The sequence below is a fragment of the Gouania willdenowi genome, chromosome 5, assembly GCF_900634775.1.
Source record: "Gouania willdenowi chromosome 5, fGouWil2.1, whole genome shotgun sequence".
Lineage (NCBI taxonomy): Eukaryota > Metazoa > Chordata > Actinopteri > Blenniiformes > Gobiesocidae > Gouania > Gouania willdenowi.
The window spans coordinates 36,706,504-36,727,076 of record NC_041048.1 but is presented as its reverse complement, the minus strand read 5'-3'; the positions used below and the strand labels follow the sequence as shown (position 1 = coordinate 36,727,076).

Genomic DNA, 20,573 nt, shown 5'->3' with positions numbered 1-20,573 from the left:
GTTACTTTTGACCAGATTTACAGCAATATTTGTGATATTTACTTTTCTCATAAAAATACAATGTCAATGTTAAATCTAAATGTAAAATCTAAATCTAAATATTACATTTAAATCTAAATATTAAATCTAAATCTAAACGTTAAATCTAAATGTCACGGGTGAAACTAAATATTTAGCTAATATGCTAAGTCACCGGAAGTACCAAAAAAAAAAGCTCACTGACAGAACATTTAACATTTAGATTTAACATTCAGCAACATTTAGATTTAACATTTATATTTAAATGTAATATTTAACATTTAGACTTAACATTTAAATTTAGATTTAACGTTGAGATTTAACATTGACATTATATTTTCACGGGAAAAAAAAAAACGTCACAAATTTCACAAAAATGGCTGTAAATCTGGTCAAAAGTAACACTAAAAGTGGTTTATTGCTAAAAGTTGCAAAAAAATTGCTGTTTCTTTTAACATGTGCAACTTTACAATCTGCACCCTATGTTTGGAGTGGAATTTCAAATGCTTTTTATTTCTATATATTTGTGTCAATTCCCACGATCCTCCTAATAGATGATGTGATTCTGCTGCCTTGTCATCATTGTGTTTCCTCTAGTGTGAATACACAAAGACCAAAGGAGTTACTCTTGGCACCTCATCTTCATTTAGACATGCTCATCATACTTCATATAAGGTTCACAGAGTAACTGAAGCACATGCTTACTGAGAATTTAATGATAATTGTTGGCTGGGCCTGACCTAAGCTCTACTTAATGAGTTTAAGAAAAAAGAGAGTAAATGTTTTTGTGTGATCTAGCTCAGGGGTTCCCGACCTTGGGGTCGGAACCTCATTTGGGGTCACGTAACACTGGAAGGTGGTCACCAGGTGCCTTCAAGAAGCTAAAAATATTTTAGCGCATTTTTGCTTTATAACCCTTTTTCTTTAACTACACCAAACTTGCTGTTTTTTAACCTATCTTAATCACTTTTTCTTGCCATATTTTTGCTCCTTTACTCCTATTTCTGCCACTTCTCCATCAAATTTCAATTCCTTTTCTGCACATTTTTTCCACTATCAAGACGTTTTCAGCACTTATAAACCCTTTCCACCACTTTCCCCACCTAACGTTGCATATGTTGACCCATTATTGTCACTTTTGACCTCGTTTCACCATATTTTATGCTTTTTTTTGATAATATAACCACATTCACAGTTTGTCACGTTTATTATTTGCCAGTTTAAACGAAACAATATTGAATCCTTTTTTTAACCACTTTCTATCCATTTTTGGCCATATATACTAATTTGCAACATTTAACCAAATTCTGTGGTTTTTAAAATCCCTTTTCACCACCTTTTCCACCATTTTTGGTCCCCTTTAACTCATTTTATTTCTGATTAACACAAGGATTTACAGCTTTGTGATGGTCCCCGGACTCTGGGACCTTTTTTTTGGGGGTTCTCAACCTTTTCGCAGGCTGAAAAGGTTGAGAACCACTGCACTAGCTATTACTTTTTTTTTTTTTTTTAAATACCACTAACAAAAACTCTACTGCTGTATTCACTGATAAGCCACACTTTATGCTATAATCAAGGTCTGACATCAATTTAATTTAAACTAGGAACACATTATTTAAATTATTTTGTTATGAATTACAATTTCTTCCCATGAAGTTGAACGATAAGACATTTAAAGGTTTATAAAAAATTGAAATAAACACATTTTTATTCAACCATAAGGCCAAAACACGGGAAATGTATCCTACACCATGACCAAACTACATCTACTGTGTTAAATTTAAAGGAGGAAGCACTTTCCGTGTGGTAAACGCCAGCGATCCAAACAATCCTCTGTGAATTTGATGATGCTTGTAATGGATAAACCCATTGAGCTGCATGCGGTGTATTGAAATATATATTAGCACCAATCAGACAGGCCTGTTTTCCTCACCTTGTAATGAGTCTATTACAAGAAATAGAGTCGACTGAATAGGCTTCATTAGCTTGCTAACAATAGGAGACAGAGATACTAATGGGGGGGATTAAGGATAAGGGAGCTGTCTTAGAGTGTTTGCTGCCTTTTGGAGGATGATTACATGTAGCCTGTGGCTGTTGTGTCAAATAATTAGAAGAAAGAAGAAGAGGTAGGACTGCATCATTTATAGGAACTCCAATTTTCCTTTTTAAAAAGTTTGTTACAGGGTTTACACATTTCTGCGACACGCCCACGTCGCTACACTTTTCCGTTTGGTTTCCGTTTCATCATCCTTCCCTAAATGACTTTACTGGCTATTAAACGTCCCAATATTGTACCAAAAACAACTAAATAGGGTAATAGAGTCAACTACTGTTATTCATTTTAGATTTTAAATGCTTGATAGGATTCACAACAGCGTGAGGGTTACGATGAAATCAGTGCGAGAGCTTAACATTTCTTGGAGGTAATGCACCATTAAAGGGCCCATGTCATGCTATTGTTCATCCATCTCCATTTGTTCTAATAATCCCAAAAACATAGTATTTAAGGTTTAATTTCCCAAACTCACCTGTTTTCTAGAGTTTCAGCCTCTGAAAAGTCACTTTCTGAGCAACTCGACACAAACAGGCTGATTTGCGGCCTACTTATGCATATTCATGAGTGGGCGTGTCTATAGAGGGGACACTGACTTGGTGAAGGTTGTGGACATATTCATCCATTTGTCTCTCTTTCTAGACCATATTTTGATTTCCAAAAAAGAACACACTTGGGCCGACCTCTTCATACTCAAATTACTCAACGTTTTCTTGAATCGACAATATAGTTGTTATTGTCCATAAGGTTTAAAAATAATTTTTTCTCTTTATGATGAAGACTTAAAAAAATAAATAATCTGAAATCAATGGTGACTCAAGTCAATCACCTTTATTATGCATTATAATAATTTCATATAAACCTTAAAATCTGTTATTGAAACAATATGAGAAACTAGGGATGTCCCAATACAACTTTTTAATTTCCGATTCGATTCCGATATTGCAGCCTTGCGTATCAGCTGATACTGATATTGATCTGATATCAGCATGAATCATAAATACTTTTATTACTTTTTTTTTTTTTTTAATAAAAAAAAAAAAAAATTACTTATTTTGTAGTGTGGAATGTTAGAAAAGACTTGATCAAGTGATATTAGACAAACAGAGAACAATAGTCAGTAACAGTAGGTATAAAAAAAACTGACCCATATATTAATAACCAATTGGTTACATACATTTTAACCTTCAACATTATATCTACAGTATTCTATTATTGAATAAAAGAAAATAAAAACTGAATTGCATAAAAAAAAATCGGAAATTTGAATCCGATATTCATTTTCAAGCTGATATCGGACCGATATCCGATATCGGATCAGGACGCTACTATGAGAAACATCGCCTCCGAGAAATTAAAACAAACAAAAAAACTCAAAATAGAACATTAAATATACATTTAAAAAAATAACCTTTTCAAAAAAATCCACTGCTTTTTAGTCTTTTAATCTCTCTCTCTTTCTCTTGGACATTGGTCCCTCTTTCTCTTTTCCTCGTGTGTGACAATTTTGTCAGTACAAATCGGCATCATTTAATGATTCCATCACATGTGGGTAAGATTACTCCAAATTTCTCAGATAGAGCAAATATTAGCATAATCACAGTCTTTTAAATAAACATGTCCCCGAGATGTGTTCAAGGTCCCAGGGAAACCTGGACAATTTCATTAATTAGTCAAATATCCCCGGACAGCCCAGACAAGACAGGAAAAGAGGACTTGTCTGGGTAAAACCGGACGTATGGTCACCCTATCTGTTTACCAGTGAAAAATAGCGTGTAAATGTGTGGTATTGTCCCAAAACAAGCATGTGAGGCATTTCTGTATCATGTTGGGGCCCGATATTAAATAGAAAGTGTCTATTTGTACGGTTGCCATATGGACAACCCCTGGTGCTATTGGTACGGTTACCAAAGTAGAAGTACGTACCGCCTTAGGGTTAGGATTAGAATTAGGGTTAGGTTATAAACCTTATATCGCAACAATTTTTAGGGTTAGGGTTAATGGTAAGGTTTAGTCTTAGTCAATCAACCAAAACTGGCCAAATAGGGGGCGCTGCGTACAGATAGAATATCGGTATATGGATACGGCAATCGTACGGATAGCCACTGCCTATTAAATAAAGAGAGAGCGAGAGGAAGAAAAATGGGTCAGATTTCTTTTCTGTTTCAGAACATACTCTGTTTATTCCGTCTGTTTTCCAATCATAGGAAATCGGAGGCCCTACATTTATTTAACTCAGGGTAACACATTAAAGTTTGTAAAACTCTACTTGCCACAGCAGAATGATGGTTTTTGGATGTAAAACTTAGATATTCTATACAGCGGGGGAACACTAACCATTGTACATCCCTCATTGTGTGTTTTAATGTACTTTATAGTCTATGAAATTCTGTGGTACTCTATTCCAATCCTCACTTCGCCCTCTCCTTCCCTTTCACCTGCATTTCCTGTAAACAGGCGGGTGGGAAGCTCCGAGGCTGGAGGCTTCCTCCCCGGGGATGACCTGGCATTGACCCCAGGGCGACTGGCAATAGGCCCGCTGACCACCGACACACCCTGCCCACCACTCCACAGCAGAGCCAGCAGCCACCACCCTGTGCAACAATGTGCCCAACATGGCTCCCTCATCCCTACTAATGGCAACATTACAGAGGATGGAGCAGTGGAGCAGTGGTGTATAACGCCAAGCCAAGACTTTGTCACCCCTCTGAAAGGATTCATGCTGGAAGTTAGGAGTGAAAATGGGGCCAAAGGGTAAAATTGCTGTATAATTCTGCATACATTAGCATTACTTTATTGAGCATACCACAAAGCAACTACTTTACTGCTCTTACAGGAATAAATATTCGTTCTTTACTGCTGAAAGATGACTTTAGAGACAAATTATGCTGGAAGTGAAGCGCAATGACTGTACTTTTTGTTTTTTGGTCACTAAATCTTTTCATGATGAATATACATGTTTTAATCTTGCAAAATAATAATAATAATAATAATGCATTATTTTTGAACAACTCTGAATATGACCAGCACTCCCTAAGGAAGAGTAAGCTGGACTTTATGAGGTGGAAAGATGTGAAAAGAGAGGGCAGTGTTAGTGAGGCAGGAAATACAAAGGAGAAGCTTGAGAGTGTGCTACTATTGTGTAAAGCAAATGTGTCAAACTCAAGGCCCGGGGGCCAAATCCGGCCCTTTAGAGCATCCAATTCGGCCCGCAGGAGAAAGTAAAAATGATAAAAAAAACAAGAATTATTGTGAAGATTACCAAATACTACTAATCCAGTTGTCCAGATATCTCAATTTCAGCAACTCCACAATATTTTAGGGGCATGCATTTTTTCTTTGTTTATATTGCATGAATGCAGTCATTTTTAATTGCAAATTGTGGAAAGAATTCAAATTTTTTCCACAAATTTAGCAATTTCTCACAAACTATTCCACTGATTTTAAAAACTAGTGCACAATAATGTTAAAGTTGTATTTTCCCTCATCTAAAATCTACAGCCCACTTGAGGTCAAACTGGTCCATATTTGGCCCCTGAACAATAATGTAGATGTTGTTTCACATCTAATGAATGATTTTAAGTATAATGTTAACAAGTCTCCTCTTCTGTTCACGTGTACCGTGTCATGTTTTCTTTGAGAGAAGTGGTCATGTGACCAGATACGTAGCCTTTGGGCCATGTAATTGAGGAGAAAGTGTTTCCATGGGGCTTTTGCAATACATTTCAATATCGAAACGTCTTTAAAACCTTCTCATGAAAGCGTAAAAACTTTTTAGCATATTTTAGCAAATTCAGGTGATTCCATTAACAGTTTTTATTGCACTATTTAGATTTTGTGGCTACGAACACGACATCTTTTTACGTCAACTTATATTTTAGTGTAGGCTGTAACTTGGTACATGCACACATGTACGCACACTCACAAAAACCCTTGTGCATCCGTTTTTTTTGCACAGCCTGAATACTCATGTTAACGTCAATCCTGAAAGCTGTTCTCGATTAATCACACAAATAAAAAGAACTCTCGCCAAGCCTTTGCTAGAGCAGCTTTGTAAGTTCTTGCTAAAATGCACACGTGCTTCTGCAGCCTTCTTTAGCAAACACTGCTCTAAAGCTATTTGGTCCTTTTTTTGCCACAAAAAACCAACTGTTTCCCTGTTCTCCCAAAGCCACCATTTAATGTATTCCCAATAAATCACTGTCATCATGAGCCAAAGGCTTACCACAGCATGTGTGTCCAGATTTGAATAATTTGTTGCAAAATGTACACAGTAAATGGTGCACAAAACCACCTATACAATCTATACAAGACTTTTGTGTGGTGTGTACACTCACGTTAACACAACCCAGGCTAGTAGAGACAAAAATGCAACCTTGGTAACAGAAACTTCACAGGGGGAATGCAGTAAAGACTTGGAGATAGAACAGAGAGGACGCTTCTAAACATTGAGGGCAGTGTAATTTAGTAAAGCGTCTAAGTAAGAATGTCTACACATCGGCGTACGATGAAAGCCATTCAAAGTTCTAGAAGCAGCACAAAACCTTTGATAGAAAGCTTCACCAAAGCTGTTTGTTTTCGACAAGTTATACATATTAGATACGGAAAAAAGCAAGTTCTTACACTTTAGATATAAAACTGAAAACAGTGGATATATGACAGTTGAACAAAGGGTAACAATAAATATTACGGGTGTATGAAAAAATCGATATGGTGATATATTGCAATATTTTTTTTAAATCAGGATTTTTAACGAAAAAAATTGCACTAAGTTGACTATATGTCAGTAAACCACATCAGACTTTGTTAAACTACCGTAATTTCCGGACTATAAGCCGCTACTTTTTTCTCACGCTTTGAACCATGCGGCTTAAACAATGACGCGGCTAAATTGCGGAGTTTTCCCGGTTTTATAAGCTTCATGCCATCACAAATTTGGGCTCCGTCACATTAGACCAGGTGGAACAATGAAATTGTTAACATTAACTCGTTCTTGCTCGCACTGAATCATTCTGATCAATCATTTTGTCGTGAGGCATACTGCCTCGTCATAGCAACGACGCGGAGAAATGTTGAGAAGGGAGAGAGAGAGAGCGGCAGCAGTGTGGATGAAGTAAAAGTCAGCCAGTTTGTCATGGAAGGATAAACAGCTAAAGTTGGTAAATCACGGCGTTAGGATTGTTCAGGATTGATCGGTGCTTTGGACTCTGAGGCTGATGGAGACGCTTCCGTGAGGAGGAAGGACAGACCGAGCGGAGATCAGAACAACCTGGATACAGGCTGTGTCCAGGTTGTTCTGATCTCTGCTCCGTCTAAAGTAAAAGTCAGCCAGTTTGTAATAGTAGCATAACAGCATGAAGTTACCAAAATACCACTTTGGATTTGTTCAGAAGTGATCGCGTCCGTATTGTGACTCAGAGTCCGACTTGCTGTGATCGCTCCTCGGGAGTTCACGGGAAGAAGAGCAGATGAAGCTGTGTATCAGTCTGGATCCAGTAAAAAGTGACCATAAAAAGCTGTAAATGGACTGATATGTAGACGTGGGGCAGTGAGGAGGAGACTTCATGTAGTAAAGGAAACTTATCAGTTGAAACACGGACATTTGTGTTGTCTGAAGGGCACCCTCATCAGCCAATAGGGTGCGGCCTATGTTATGCTGCGGCATATGTGTGGATTTTTCTTAGAAAATTGCTAAATTATTGTAATGCAGCCAATAAAACAGCGAGCTTTATAGCCCGGAAATTACGGTACCTCACTCCTCAATGCATTTTAGCTCAAAATTGATTGCACTTTATTTTCATAAAACATACTGGGCACTTTTATAGATGTATGTGGTTACTTTTTAAAAAAAATAATTTAAGAACTTAACAGAATCAGAATCTGTTGTAGAAGCAAAAGCTAAACTTTTTTCAAAAATGTAATTTGATAGTTTGATGAACATTCTACTTGTTTTTGATGTTTGTACTTGAATTACAGTTAGTGACCATTTACTCACAAGTTTGTAAAAAATCAAATAAATTGTATTTGATATCATTATGAAATTGTAAAGATGAAATTTGTAATTATAAATTACAAATTACTATTAGTATTATATTAGCTTAGTTTAGTGTTGGGATATATCATATTGTGACATGCGAATCGTATATTATTGTCGGGACGGCATAATTTTAATTGTAATTGTAATTTTAAGACACTGTTGCTGTTGTAATCGTAATTAAATTGTAATTGAGTTTAGATAGTTGACTTTGTAATTGTAATCTCATCAAAAATGTATAAAAATTGTCAATTCTAATTTAATGCTAAACTGGTGAACCATGTTACAGTTCCATGTACAGTTCTACACATACTGTATGTAGTTAACAATTATTAAAATGTGTTTCATATCAAGCTTTCCCCCTTTACCATTAAAAAATATAGAAATTGAGGTGTATACTGACAGAAAAAAGGCTCAGACGCATGCAACAAAAATATTTAAACCTATATTTTCATTGATTAGGAAGCCTAACAACGTAACCAATGGATGGGAATGAGATTAGATGATAGACTGTTGTTTTTAGTGTATTTTAAAGATGATTTAGGACCCGTTATCATAAGAGATGCTAACACAAGAGGAAGGTTAGCTTTTATTAGGTTATTTATTTCAGGCTCAGTAATTGTGATTTAATATAATTAAACTTTAGTCATTGAAAAGGTTGTAACGGACTTTCTGAGGATAAAAAGAATTGTAATTTAATTGTAATTGTAAAAAATGCTGGTCATCGTAATCGTAATTCAATATGGGTAATTGAAAATGTAATTGTAATTGAGCCCAACCCTGACTCACGCACACACCACATACAGTATATACGAGGCAATGTGTGTGAATTGTCTTGCCTAAGGACACAATGACAGATACCACTAGAGTGACTGCCACTCCTCCCACTGAAGCACATGCATTCTCAGTGCTTTCCCATCCAACTACTAACCAGGCCTGGCCTTGCTTAGCTTCTGAGATCTAATGAGACTGTTCACTGACAGGCAGATCTGACCAATTAGGATAACAAGAAGATACAAGACAAAGAAATGAAAACCTTTAGTTTCAGGATATTTGTTTGTCTTTCAAAGGAACTTCTTTGCAGTAGCTGTTACACCGAGGTCATCCAACACTACCGTTTTATTAGGACTGGAGGGGACTGTGGTTTGTGGTAGCTCAAGCTGTGGCACATGAAGAGGTAATTCTGTACAGTCGGATCATGGTTATTCCTCACTCTATTGCATGCTGCAGTAAATTCAGTGGCCCCTCAAGGGTCTAATGAAAGAGAAGCACCCAGGAGAGACCTACTTTAATAAAAGCACTCCTAAACTTAACCATCAGTGTCAGGTACAGGAGAGCAATTACGGCAGAACTGCTCCCGCTCTCTTTCTGTTGTTTTTTTTTCTTTCTTCTACCCCTGCTCCCTTACCTTATACTTTATCTCTGAACTCTTTGTTTTCTAAGTGATCTGTTCCTCCGCGTTTCACACTTTGCCTGAGCTCTCACCCTTTCCTCATCTCCCTCCATTCTCATGTGTGAAAGAAACTCCCCCACCTTTTTTCTACTTTTAATTGCCTCGATAATGAAGATGCTAATGTGACTAACCTATGCTCAGTTGCCTTTACCTGTATTATATTTCCAATCTTGTAAAGAAAGCGGAAGCACCAGATGTGACCTTTAAATCCACCAAATGAAAAAGAGGAGTAAGCTCTCCCGTATGCATTGTCCGTCTTCCTAAAGCCAGCGTAGCCTGACAAAGCAAGCTGCTCATCCCTCACACGGAACCCTTTCCTACAAGAGGGACACACGGCTCTTCTCAGCCAGATGCTTTCTGCTCATCGGGGATACAGTGTAATAATATCTGTCAGCTGTTCCGGGGTCAAGATTGCACCTCTGAGTCAATAAGTTTGGCTTGAACAACTTAGCTGACTACGGTAAAAGTAACTCACCTATGCTGTTCATCACAAAGTCAGTATAGAAAGATATTTCCATACTTCAAGAGGACTCAAAACAAGGAATATGGATGAGAAACCAGAATTAATGTTTTTTTTTCTCTACATATATTTAAAAAAGACGCTTAATTTTTCCCCAGAGAACGTGTGACGAAATGTCTAGCAAGCGCAGGAAACGGACGAATATGTCAAAATTCACTCATCATCCCATTCCAAATTTCAGATGTTAAGGTTGGACTAGTGATCATGTTATCCTGTGACAGAAAATAAATGCAGAACCTCACCTGAAGTGTTTTTAATGTTATAATGAACAAGCAGTTTAGATTATTCTGAAAAGGTTCTGGTACAAAGACAGGTTTAGCTGTTGGTGTATTAGCTGAACTGGTGATCATTTTACCTGGTGACAACGTCTCTGCAGAGGCATTACACCCCTTATCTCATGGCTACGTGGGATTTAGTGCAAAACGTGAAGGTGATTCGCCAGTTGGCGGTAATTAAAGGTTTCACATAAAGTGTTCGGGACCATATCAGACATTTCCATGGTATTTTTCCCATTAATCAGGTGGCTGAGAGTCAAAAGTGTGGCCAACTGACATTTTTATTTTATTTTATTTAACCAGGCTATCATTGACAACAAGATACAATGACAACCTTGAAGCAGTTAGTGTTTAAGGGACTTGCTCAATGGCCCACAATAATGGCCAACAGTGGTTTCGAATCAGCGTAACCATGCCACTTTCTGAAACATATAAAGATAAAAGAGTAGCTCTATTAACCCTATTAAGCATGTTTGGAATGATTTTAGGAAGTTTATTAGCCACTAAAGTCATCTAAATACTGTAGGTGACGTGACTTGGAGATTAAATGGAAATAAAGACATTTCAAAAGGAAATTTGGAGCATCTAAGCATGTAAAAAAAGCACTTTTATTGTGTTTTTAACATCAGAGAGCTTCCAGTGTTAGCCATCTCTTTGACTACACAGGTCATCAAACACAACAGTTAGTACAGTATTTGTATCCTGCTATGGTAATTAGCAGCTGTGTTTTCTAAGGCCTCATTTATACTCCAATTACATAAAAAGTAATGTATGGCCATCATTTTGAAATGGCCATCTTTTTGTCACTGCTTACATACTTTCTAATCATCCCTTTTGTTGGCAGGGAAGTTACTACAACTGTGCACTGAGCGGCAGCTGTGAGTCAGTTGTCAGTGGTTATAATGTCTCTGCCACACTGCAACCAAAAACAAGAGACAAAACATATACTGTAGATGACTGAAAAACATAAGCAATATGCAAAACTTGTCCTATACGTATCTCAGGAGAACTATCAATACCACAGTAAGAGGCACCTTCACAGCTCCACTTTGTATCTGTAATCTCTCTGAATATGTTGAAAATTACAGATAGAATTACCACAGAGTAAAAATGGAAGGCTCCGTCTGTATCCGTATTTAACTTTGAGTATAAATGGGCCTTACAACAAATTTCTCCAGTATAGAATAATTTGTATTCAATAATCATACCCTAAATACTTCTGTTATAACAAATGTAACATGTTACCTTTCAGTGTCCTGTTGTGGCGTTTGGGGTTTGCTGTCGATGCCAGGAAAACTGTTCATATCCACATAACCATCATTCTCATTGCATGGAGCTGCTGTCCTGTTTGAATTCTCAAAGAACTCAGTAACAGTATGAGATCGTGTGGGTCTTCCAGGAATCTGGATGTTCTCGTAGTCTGAACTCATGGCCGGGATGTTTTCATAGTCTGAGGTATCCGCACTAGGGAAGGAGATGGAGCGTGGCTTAGTCATAGGCAGCGGCATAATCGAATGCCGAGAACGCCCCTCAAAGGACTCGACTCTCAAGACGCTTTTGCAACAAAATTTCGGATCTCCTTTTCTTCTATAGTGGTCTTTGTTGAAGATCAAGGTGGATGAGAGTTCTGAAGGACGCTGTTGGGCTTTCACTCTGTTGGACTGAATTTGAGGAGAGCTTCCAGTGCTTTTGCGATCAAGCTCAATGACTCTTACTGGCCCATGGTGGCTAGACTCAGAGGAAGATCGTGAGGAACGGACACTTCCATCACTAAAACCCTTGGAGTCACTTTTCCTCTTGAATTTAAGAGCCAGAAACCTCTTGAAGGAGGACTTCTTCTTTTTGGGTACATCACTGGGCTCGTGTTGGATCAGAAGTGATGGTGAGCTCTTTGTGACTGGTCTTTTAGTAATGTATGCTAGCTCAAATGGTGGAGGTATTTCAACTAAAGACGTCGGTGTGGAAACCCCACTTGAAGACTGATGGCTACGTTGTGAGAAGCTTCCGGACGAGGGCATGACACAAGGCAGTGACAGAGTGTCATCCTTCTTTTTCAATCGTAGCTCATCTTTCAATGATATCGTGGTTGAGGTGGTCCAGGACAGCTCTGGACTGTCTGTGGAGCGAGAGTATAACAAGAAACGACGTGATTTCACAGATGGAATCCCACAGTTTCCCACTGTTTTAGGAGAGGGGGTGAGGGACTCAATGGTCTGATCTATGGGCACCGTGCAATAATCATGTGTCTGGTATTCGGTTCCTGTCTCTTCTGGAACAGTTTCCGGCACAGAACCTGGAATTTTTCCAGAATAGGATCGAGATCTTGTAACAATTGTTTTTCGATCCAGTGACACGTTTTCACCTTCAGAGTCAAACATCGCCTCTTCGTAGATATGTTCGTCACTATCGGAGTCTGTGTCTTCGTAATAAGGCACAATGTGGCAGTCCAGTTCTTCTATGTCCTCTTCAAAGGCCTCAGTGGTGTGGGCGAACACTACCCTGTTGGTGAGCTCTGGGGTGCGGCCCAAGTCGTGGTCTGCTGGCACGGTAATGTTGCACAACCTTAAGCGAGGCTGACAACTTTTTCTTTGACAAAGAAAAGCCTGCTCTCGCTTTGTTGTTTTTATTTTATTCGGTTTCTGTTCTGTTTCTTTATTGTCATCCTCATCACCTATCTCAACGTAATCCTCTGATGAGGCACACTCAGAATGATCATCTGCTTTGGGACCGAGTGAGTCGTCAATGTCTGCATACTCGTTTACAGACTCACTATCCCCTGCTTTGTCTTCGTGCTGGTTTGACACAGTGCCCTCATTATCTTCACCCTCTTCTAAGATGGCTTGTTTGTCCTCTAACTTATCTACATCATCTGATGTCACATAATAAGGCTCCTGGTTTGAAACACCTGGGCTGTGCTTTTCATTTGCAGTTGAAGATGTTTCCGTATCGTCTTTGCACCACTCAGGGTCAGCAGTCTCACTTTCTTGTCCAGTAAACGACTCTATGACAGAGTAAGGCCCAAACACATCCTCAGTGCTGGATGTGAATCTGAAGCAGCCGGACAGATCCTTGGTGGCACGTTCCGGCTGCCACACTTCTGTGTCCCCTGTTTCAGCCGGATCACATGACTCACATGTATCACTAGCATCATCTGCCTTGCCGATCACATCGTAGGGGTATTCCTCAGTTACAGTCGGGAGCAAACTAAATCCAAATGCGAATCCTCTGGCTTGCAGCTCGTTGAACAGGTCATCATGCAGGAAGTTGTCGTTTTGGAAAAGTGACTGTGTTTGATTAAGGTTTTCTTCCTCCACATCTGAAGCCTCAGTAAAACTCAGTTCTTCCTCCTTATCAGATACATCTTCGACTTTAGTCGCAGGCAGTGACGGTGTGGATGTCCTCTCATGGTCTGTATGAGTGGCTCCTTCAGGTTGGTTTGAGTAACTCTCAGTATTTTCATCCTCAGTAGTGTTGACTGTAGAAGCATCATCAGCTTTCACTGTGTCCTCATGGCAAATGCTCACTATGTCACCAACACTGTCTAATGTTTCTCTTTCTTTATCTGCTTCCTCCTTCGTTTCTTCCCATGCGGTGTCCTCCTTATCGCTGCCTCTTTTATCATTGACATGAACCCTATCCGCCCCCTCACTGACCTCCTCTTCGTTTTCTCCCTTCTTGGTCATTTCATGGATATCGTCAGTCTCGGCATCAGAATGAGTTACATCTCCATTACCTATGCTCTGTGGAGGACAAAGCTCCGCATTGAGGAGGGGTTTGGGCTTTGGAGCAACAGGAGGACCAGGTCTTGACATCAGCTTAGACTGCACTGTGATGGTGAGGTGGCTGCGGAGCATTGGCCGGGGCACTTGCAGTGGGTTTTGGAAATCTGCACAAAAAGAATATGAATGAATGGATGAATGAACTTTGCATAGATTCACACTAAACAGCTTTATTTGGTCACTTATTTATGGTTCTAGATTCTACAAGTTTACATAAGCATACACAGGAACAGAGGTGTAAAGAGTACTGATATATCCTACTTAAGTAGAGCTACTGTTACTTGATTGAAATTGTACTCAAGTACAAGAACAAGTAAGTCATACGTACATAAAATACTCAAGTGCAAGTAAAAGGTAGCTGAATTAAATAGTACTCAAAGTAAAAGTTACTAATTACTTTCAACCCCCCATGTTTATTTTTGGTAATAAATCTTGCCATGGTTTCCTTGCATACAGTAAATATCCTATGTATAAACTCTATTTTTTGTAGTTTTACAATGTCCGTTGATCATTTTAAAACAAAATATATATTCACTTAGTAAATGTTGGGTGTAGAAATTTAATGAATTACTTTACCTCTTTTTTTTTGTTTTTTAAACGTACCAGTAAAATTACTGATTTAAAAATATTCTCAGTACCCAAAAAGGCATTTCAGTTACAGTAACGTGTGTACTTGTACTCAGAGACTTTCACCTCTACAAAGGAACTCGTGATTGAGAATAGAAAACACTGAAAGGAAGTCATGTTCTCTGCTGCAGTCAGTGACATGCAGTAAACTGCAGGGGGACATTATCAGCAGGAAAAACAACAGAGCCACTGGGTACTTTAGCCAAGAAACAATAACATCCACCGTTTGGGAAATGCAGATTCAGAAAGATCACTTAGGAAAAGCTTGAAAGGATCAAAGGGCTGACTAAATGAGAATCACAAACATGTTTTCCAGTAAGTGAAAGTATGCGTGTGAAAGCGCTTAGTGCAATGAAATAAAAATAGAATCAAATAAAAAAAATAAGTGTAAAATAAATACTTTTTTAAAAGTCAGTTATTAATGCAAAAGTAGTAAAATGTATTAATGTCATGAGACACACCCACCCTTTACTAAGACTGTACACACCCCTGTTCTTTTCCTGTTATTTAGTACCTGCCCTGACGCACATCCTATTAAACCCTGTGTGCACTCTCTTTGTTTGTCCCATTTGTGCAATCAAAATCTAAGTTTTATGGGCACAATACTTGCACAGAAAAGTTCAGTCTTGTCTAATATATTGTCCAAAGTAGATAAAAGTAAGAATTCCAGGTTCATTAGGCAGCAGCGAAAGGACTCGGTGCAGGATGTCCATAGGGGACATTAACAGCGTGGCCCCCAACACTCCTCCATAAACTTCCAGGAGTTCACATTTCACAACATAAATGGACTTCCTTCTTGTCATTCTTCCCTGATTCTCCCAAAACACACACACACACACACACACACACACACACACACACACACACACACACACACACACACACACACACACACACACACACACACACACACTTTTGTTCTCTGGGAAAAGGTTTTTTGAGTGTGTCAAAGAACAATGAAAGAGGGAGCAAAAACAAGTATCCCAGTCTGAAGAAAAGCACCTCACTGCAAACAACAGGATATGAATTATGCAACAAGAATTCAAATATAACAAAAATGTTTGGAAACACATAGGAAGTGATACAACAGGGGGGCAAGATATGATTTCAGGCTGGATCTCGAGTGTCACTCCTTAGAAATATAGAGTCTGTGGAAACCCTGCAGTAACACAATGAAAAACCTATCACTCAGTTACCTCATATAAACCTAATGTGAGGTGCTTCCAATTGCCAGATAAGCCCCTAAGTGTAGGGCACTCCAATAAAAAAAGCATTTATTTATGTTCTTACATTGACAAGAATTATATTCCTACTTCTGAGCTATTGTAATCAAAGAGAAAAACCATTTCTCCTCTTGGGCATTTTCTCTGAGAGCGCGTTGGTTTATGGTAATCTACATCCTTAGACAAATGTGTGTAAGTTAATTGTATGGGGCCATTATTGTAACAATAATGATCCCATAGTATGGGTCCGTAATTGATCTGATGAGAGCTGTTGAAACCTTCTGTTATAGTAAAATGATTAATTGTAATGGAACTAAAATTAAATTGATGTTCCAATAAACTATATGCTTAATTGTATGGCAGTAGTGAATGGTTTAACATGAAAAACAAAATAAAATAAAAAAAATCATTTTTAGTGACAAAAACATACTTGCAACTTCATTGGATTCATTAAAATTCAAAGATTTGCAGCTTGTTCCCTATCATCTAAGGTCTCTCACACACACACACACACACACACACACACACACACACACACACACACACACACATTGCATTATATACTGGTACTAACCTGGGTTCATCATCCACGGAGACCGAAAGTCATCCTCATTTCCTCCCTCGTGCACCGGCTCAGTCCGTCCAAACTTAACGCGATCACAGACATAACGCGCGCACGTCCAGTTGTGAGAAATCAGCAGCTCTGTGTTTCATTTTCCTCCAGTGGTAAAGACCGTGAAAAGGAGCCTCTGGATGGATGGCAAGCGACGACTAAAAGGGGACATGAACTGCTGGCTTGTCCGTGCTGATGCTACGGTGAACTGAAGTGGTGCCACTGTGCGCTCCTGCCTGTGAACAAACAGGAGGAGCTGCTGCTGCTGCGGAGCGGAGAGAAGCGCTTCCGAGGCTGGACCACAGCGCGCCGCGTTACGCACACCAAATATAGCTCTACTACCAATACCTACAGATAAAGCTGATGCTTTAGGATTAATATTACGCCAATTTCTGTAGATAATATATTATTTATTGTATGTTGTATGGCCATCACATGGGGTGCCAAATGTAAAAATAGGTCACTTTTTTTATAGCTGACATATTTTGAACATTTAGATCACTTTTTCTTCTTCAAGTGAGACAGAAAATGTTGTCAAACAGCATATTCTATATCATCGTTAAAAATGTGTACACATGGAAAATAAATCTAAATGTAAATGTAAAATCTAAATGTTAAATATTAAATGTAAATGTAAAATCTAAATGTAAATGTTAAATCTAAATGTTAAATATTAAATGTAAATGTAAAATCTAAATGTTAAATGTACATCTAAATCTAAATGTAAAATCTAAATGTAAGATCTAAATTTAAAGTTAAATGTAAAGCTAAATATTTAGAAATTAAGCAAAGTAGGCAGATCATCATCTGTCTATCACAGTTTAACAGATGTCGATCCACTGTCAGTGCCGGTATCATGTACTGAGTACGCATCGTACTTAGATTATATATGTGCACTACCGAAAAATTAATTTTTGCTAAAAAATAATAACAATTAATATTTGTTTATTTTTGTTTTTAAAGTGAACGGACGCATGTTTTATTTGTTTATTGGACTGGGTTAGGGTTAGGGTTATAATCTCAGTACGGAGGTAAACTCAGTACGTAACACCGGCATGCTTTTCTCAGTGATGAAGACACCAAGGATTCAGAAGACCTTGGAGGGTGGGGTGTGTGGAGAGTGGGCGGGGCATTGTGATCAATAGGCACCGACCAGCCCACTTTGTATAATTTCTAAACATTTAGCTTTACACTTGGTGATCCATTTGACATTTAGATTTAGATTTAACATTTAGATTTAACATTTACATTTAGTTTGAACATTTAGATTTATTTTTCATGTGTACACAATTTTGACATGAATTTGTCTCAAATGAAAGAAAAATGAGCTAAATGTTCAAAATATGTCGGCTATGAAACAGTGGCTGAGTTTTTACATTCGGCACCCCAGACATCACATACATGCTTTTGGACTATAACATTAGTACAAGCCAGGTAAATCCTGGCGTCATCACTATGATCATTCATACATTAAAGGTGTGGAAGAATTGTCTATCTCCATTAATAACAATACAGTGGCTCCAAATGAGGACAGCCCCCATTTTTACTTGTTTTAAATTACCTATTAACAGATGTTACATTTATTCATTACCTCCTTGGTGGAGGTAATGAATAAATCTTAAAAGAGTAATGGAGCAAGGATAAATAAAAGACATTTACTACATAAAGGTAAAATGACAGCCTCTATTCCTTATACTGCAGATACTGTACACTAGGGATGGGCAACTTTGATCACAGTGGGGGCCACAAAAAGATGATTTTCTGATTATCTCAGCATATAGAATTCTGACCAATCTAAAGATTAATGCAGGGAACAATTTTCTCAATTTTTCTCTTCTTTTATGTGCGTTTTTTTGCACGTTATGGAATCATTATGTACATTTTGTGGGTTTTTTGGAGTCATTTTGTTTATTTATGCTGTCACTTTGTGCAATTTTTTTGTCATTGTGAGTTTTTTTTTGTTGTTAATTTTGGATTTTGAAATCATTTTGTTATCCTTTTGTTGTCCTTTTGCAATTTTTTGAGGGCCGCATGTGGCCCCCAGGCTGTCAGTTTCTCATGTCTGCTGTACACCTTTACATTGATGTTATTTTCTCAAACAGCAGCTGTTCTAGTGATAGTGTACAGCACATGTGTCAAACTGAAACTGACAGTTTTTCCTGGTGCTTACATCACATGTTTGCAGTCATTTTTGATGTTCAACTGTTGAAAAAACTCAAAATTCCTACAAAATCTTTAAAATTTCCTTAAATTATTACATAATATTTCCCTTAATTAAATAGAAATTGATCACAATATCTAGAAAATTTAATGCAAAGATCCTGATATTTGTCACTTATTGCTTGGATGTTGTCGATTTCTTACATATTTTGTATTTTATGTACACACTAGGGATGTAACGATTCACTCAACTCCCGATACGATTCGATTCACGATACTGGGTTCACGATACGATTCTCTCATGATTTATTTTACAAAATGAGACTGTAGACAAATGATGATTGAAAAATATTCCTTTATTTTTTGGGGGGGAAAAACTAGAAAATACTGTACTATTTTCCTTTTATTTTTCATTGTCAAAAGAATCCCTTGATAAACTATTCAAACTAATGCAATTTAACTAAAAATAAATCTTGAATTAAATAAATAAAGGGATAATACAAATGAAGAAGAAGCTTATTAATTTAAATTCTGGTTCTATAATAAACAATGCAAAACTGCATAATAGTTCTTTTTCTTTTTAAAAGTGCAACTGAAAATGTATTTTGTGCCTTAAAGATTCGACTTTAAAAAAAAAAAAACGTCATCGCCCTGTATTTACGTCAGATATTTATTTGAACCAGCAGAGGGCGCTGGTAACCCAGTGGTCGGTTGGCATGCAGCTAATCTGGCAGTGAAGAAGAGATGCTATGCTAGCAGACAGAGCTAATAGAATAACGTGACTTTTACAGATATTCATATAATATTGCAGATATTCTTTCCGTGCTGAAGGGGTAATGAATCATTTATTAACATATTTAAGAGTAGAAGGCAGCCAGAAAGATAGTATTAGCAGACTCCGCCCGCCTACACTTCTGGATAGCGCCCCCTGCTGGTTAAAAAAGTACTGCGATTCAATTGTCAGAAGATCGATATCAATCGTGATACCTATGAATCGATTTTTAACTGCCTTACGATTAATCGTTACATCCCTAGTACACACAGATGCGTAATTGAAATTACTTGTTTTTTTGCATAAAATATGTGGCCCACTTGAGATGAAACTGCTCTGTATTTGGCCCCTGAACAAAAATTAGTTTGACACCCCTGGTCTACAGCATATGTTCTTTTCCTGACACACAGATGATGAAAAATTAGGACAGCCCTTATAGCAGACATGGGCATCTGGCAGCCTCCAAAAATTGTAATTCAAGAAGTTGGAAGGGATATGAAGCCCCAAATAATACACTAAATAACTCCCAAAACACACAAATTAGCAGCAAAATGCAAAAAGTACCAAAAACACAGGAAAAATACACAAAATTAGTCATAAAATGACAACAAAGACAGACACAAGAACCACTTAAACCAAACAAAATAACTACAAAAAAACCCCCACAAAACAATAGCACATTATAGAATAGCTCCAAACACAAACTGTTAACAAAATTACACAAAATGACAGGAAAATATAGAAAACAACAACAAAAATATAGAAAGTGACCTCAAAAACACAAAAATTACACAAAATTATAACAAAAACACAAAATTACTGACAAAATATCAAAAACCCAAATAAAGACAAAACCCTTTTTCCCCCCTGTATTAATTATATGATTAGTTATTGTTCTAAATGCTGTCTAAATGAATATTGATAATGTGGCCCTCGGATCAGATACAATCAAAATACGATCTGTCTGTGTTTTAGTTACTGAATAGTGCATTTCCTCAACCTGAATAGTGCTTGGTGAGCTTTATAAAGAATGTTTTCTTAGGAAA

The 20,573-nt window shown here is 37.7% G+C and overlaps 1 protein-coding gene across 3 annotated transcripts in view; it reads right to left on the bottom strand.

Moving 5' to 3' along the window:
• Nucleotides 1–16,820, bottom strand: part of fgd5a (FYVE, RhoGEF and PH domain containing 5a) — a 69,608-nt gene extending 52,788 nt beyond the window's left edge. For all 3 annotated transcript variants that reach the window (XM_028445831.1, XM_028445832.1, XM_028445833.1), the window contains exons 1-2: nt 16,557–16,820; nt 11,599–14,239 (exon numbers count right to left, since the gene is read on the bottom strand). In XM_028445831.1, coding sequence (XP_028301632.1) covers nt 11,599–14,239; nt 16,557–16,569 — 2,654 coding nt within the window. In that variant the 5' untranslated portion in view covers nt 16,570–16,820. The remainder of the gene's footprint in view (nt 1–11,598; nt 14,240–16,556) is intronic.
• Nucleotides 16,821–20,573: the final 3,753 nt, after the last annotated feature.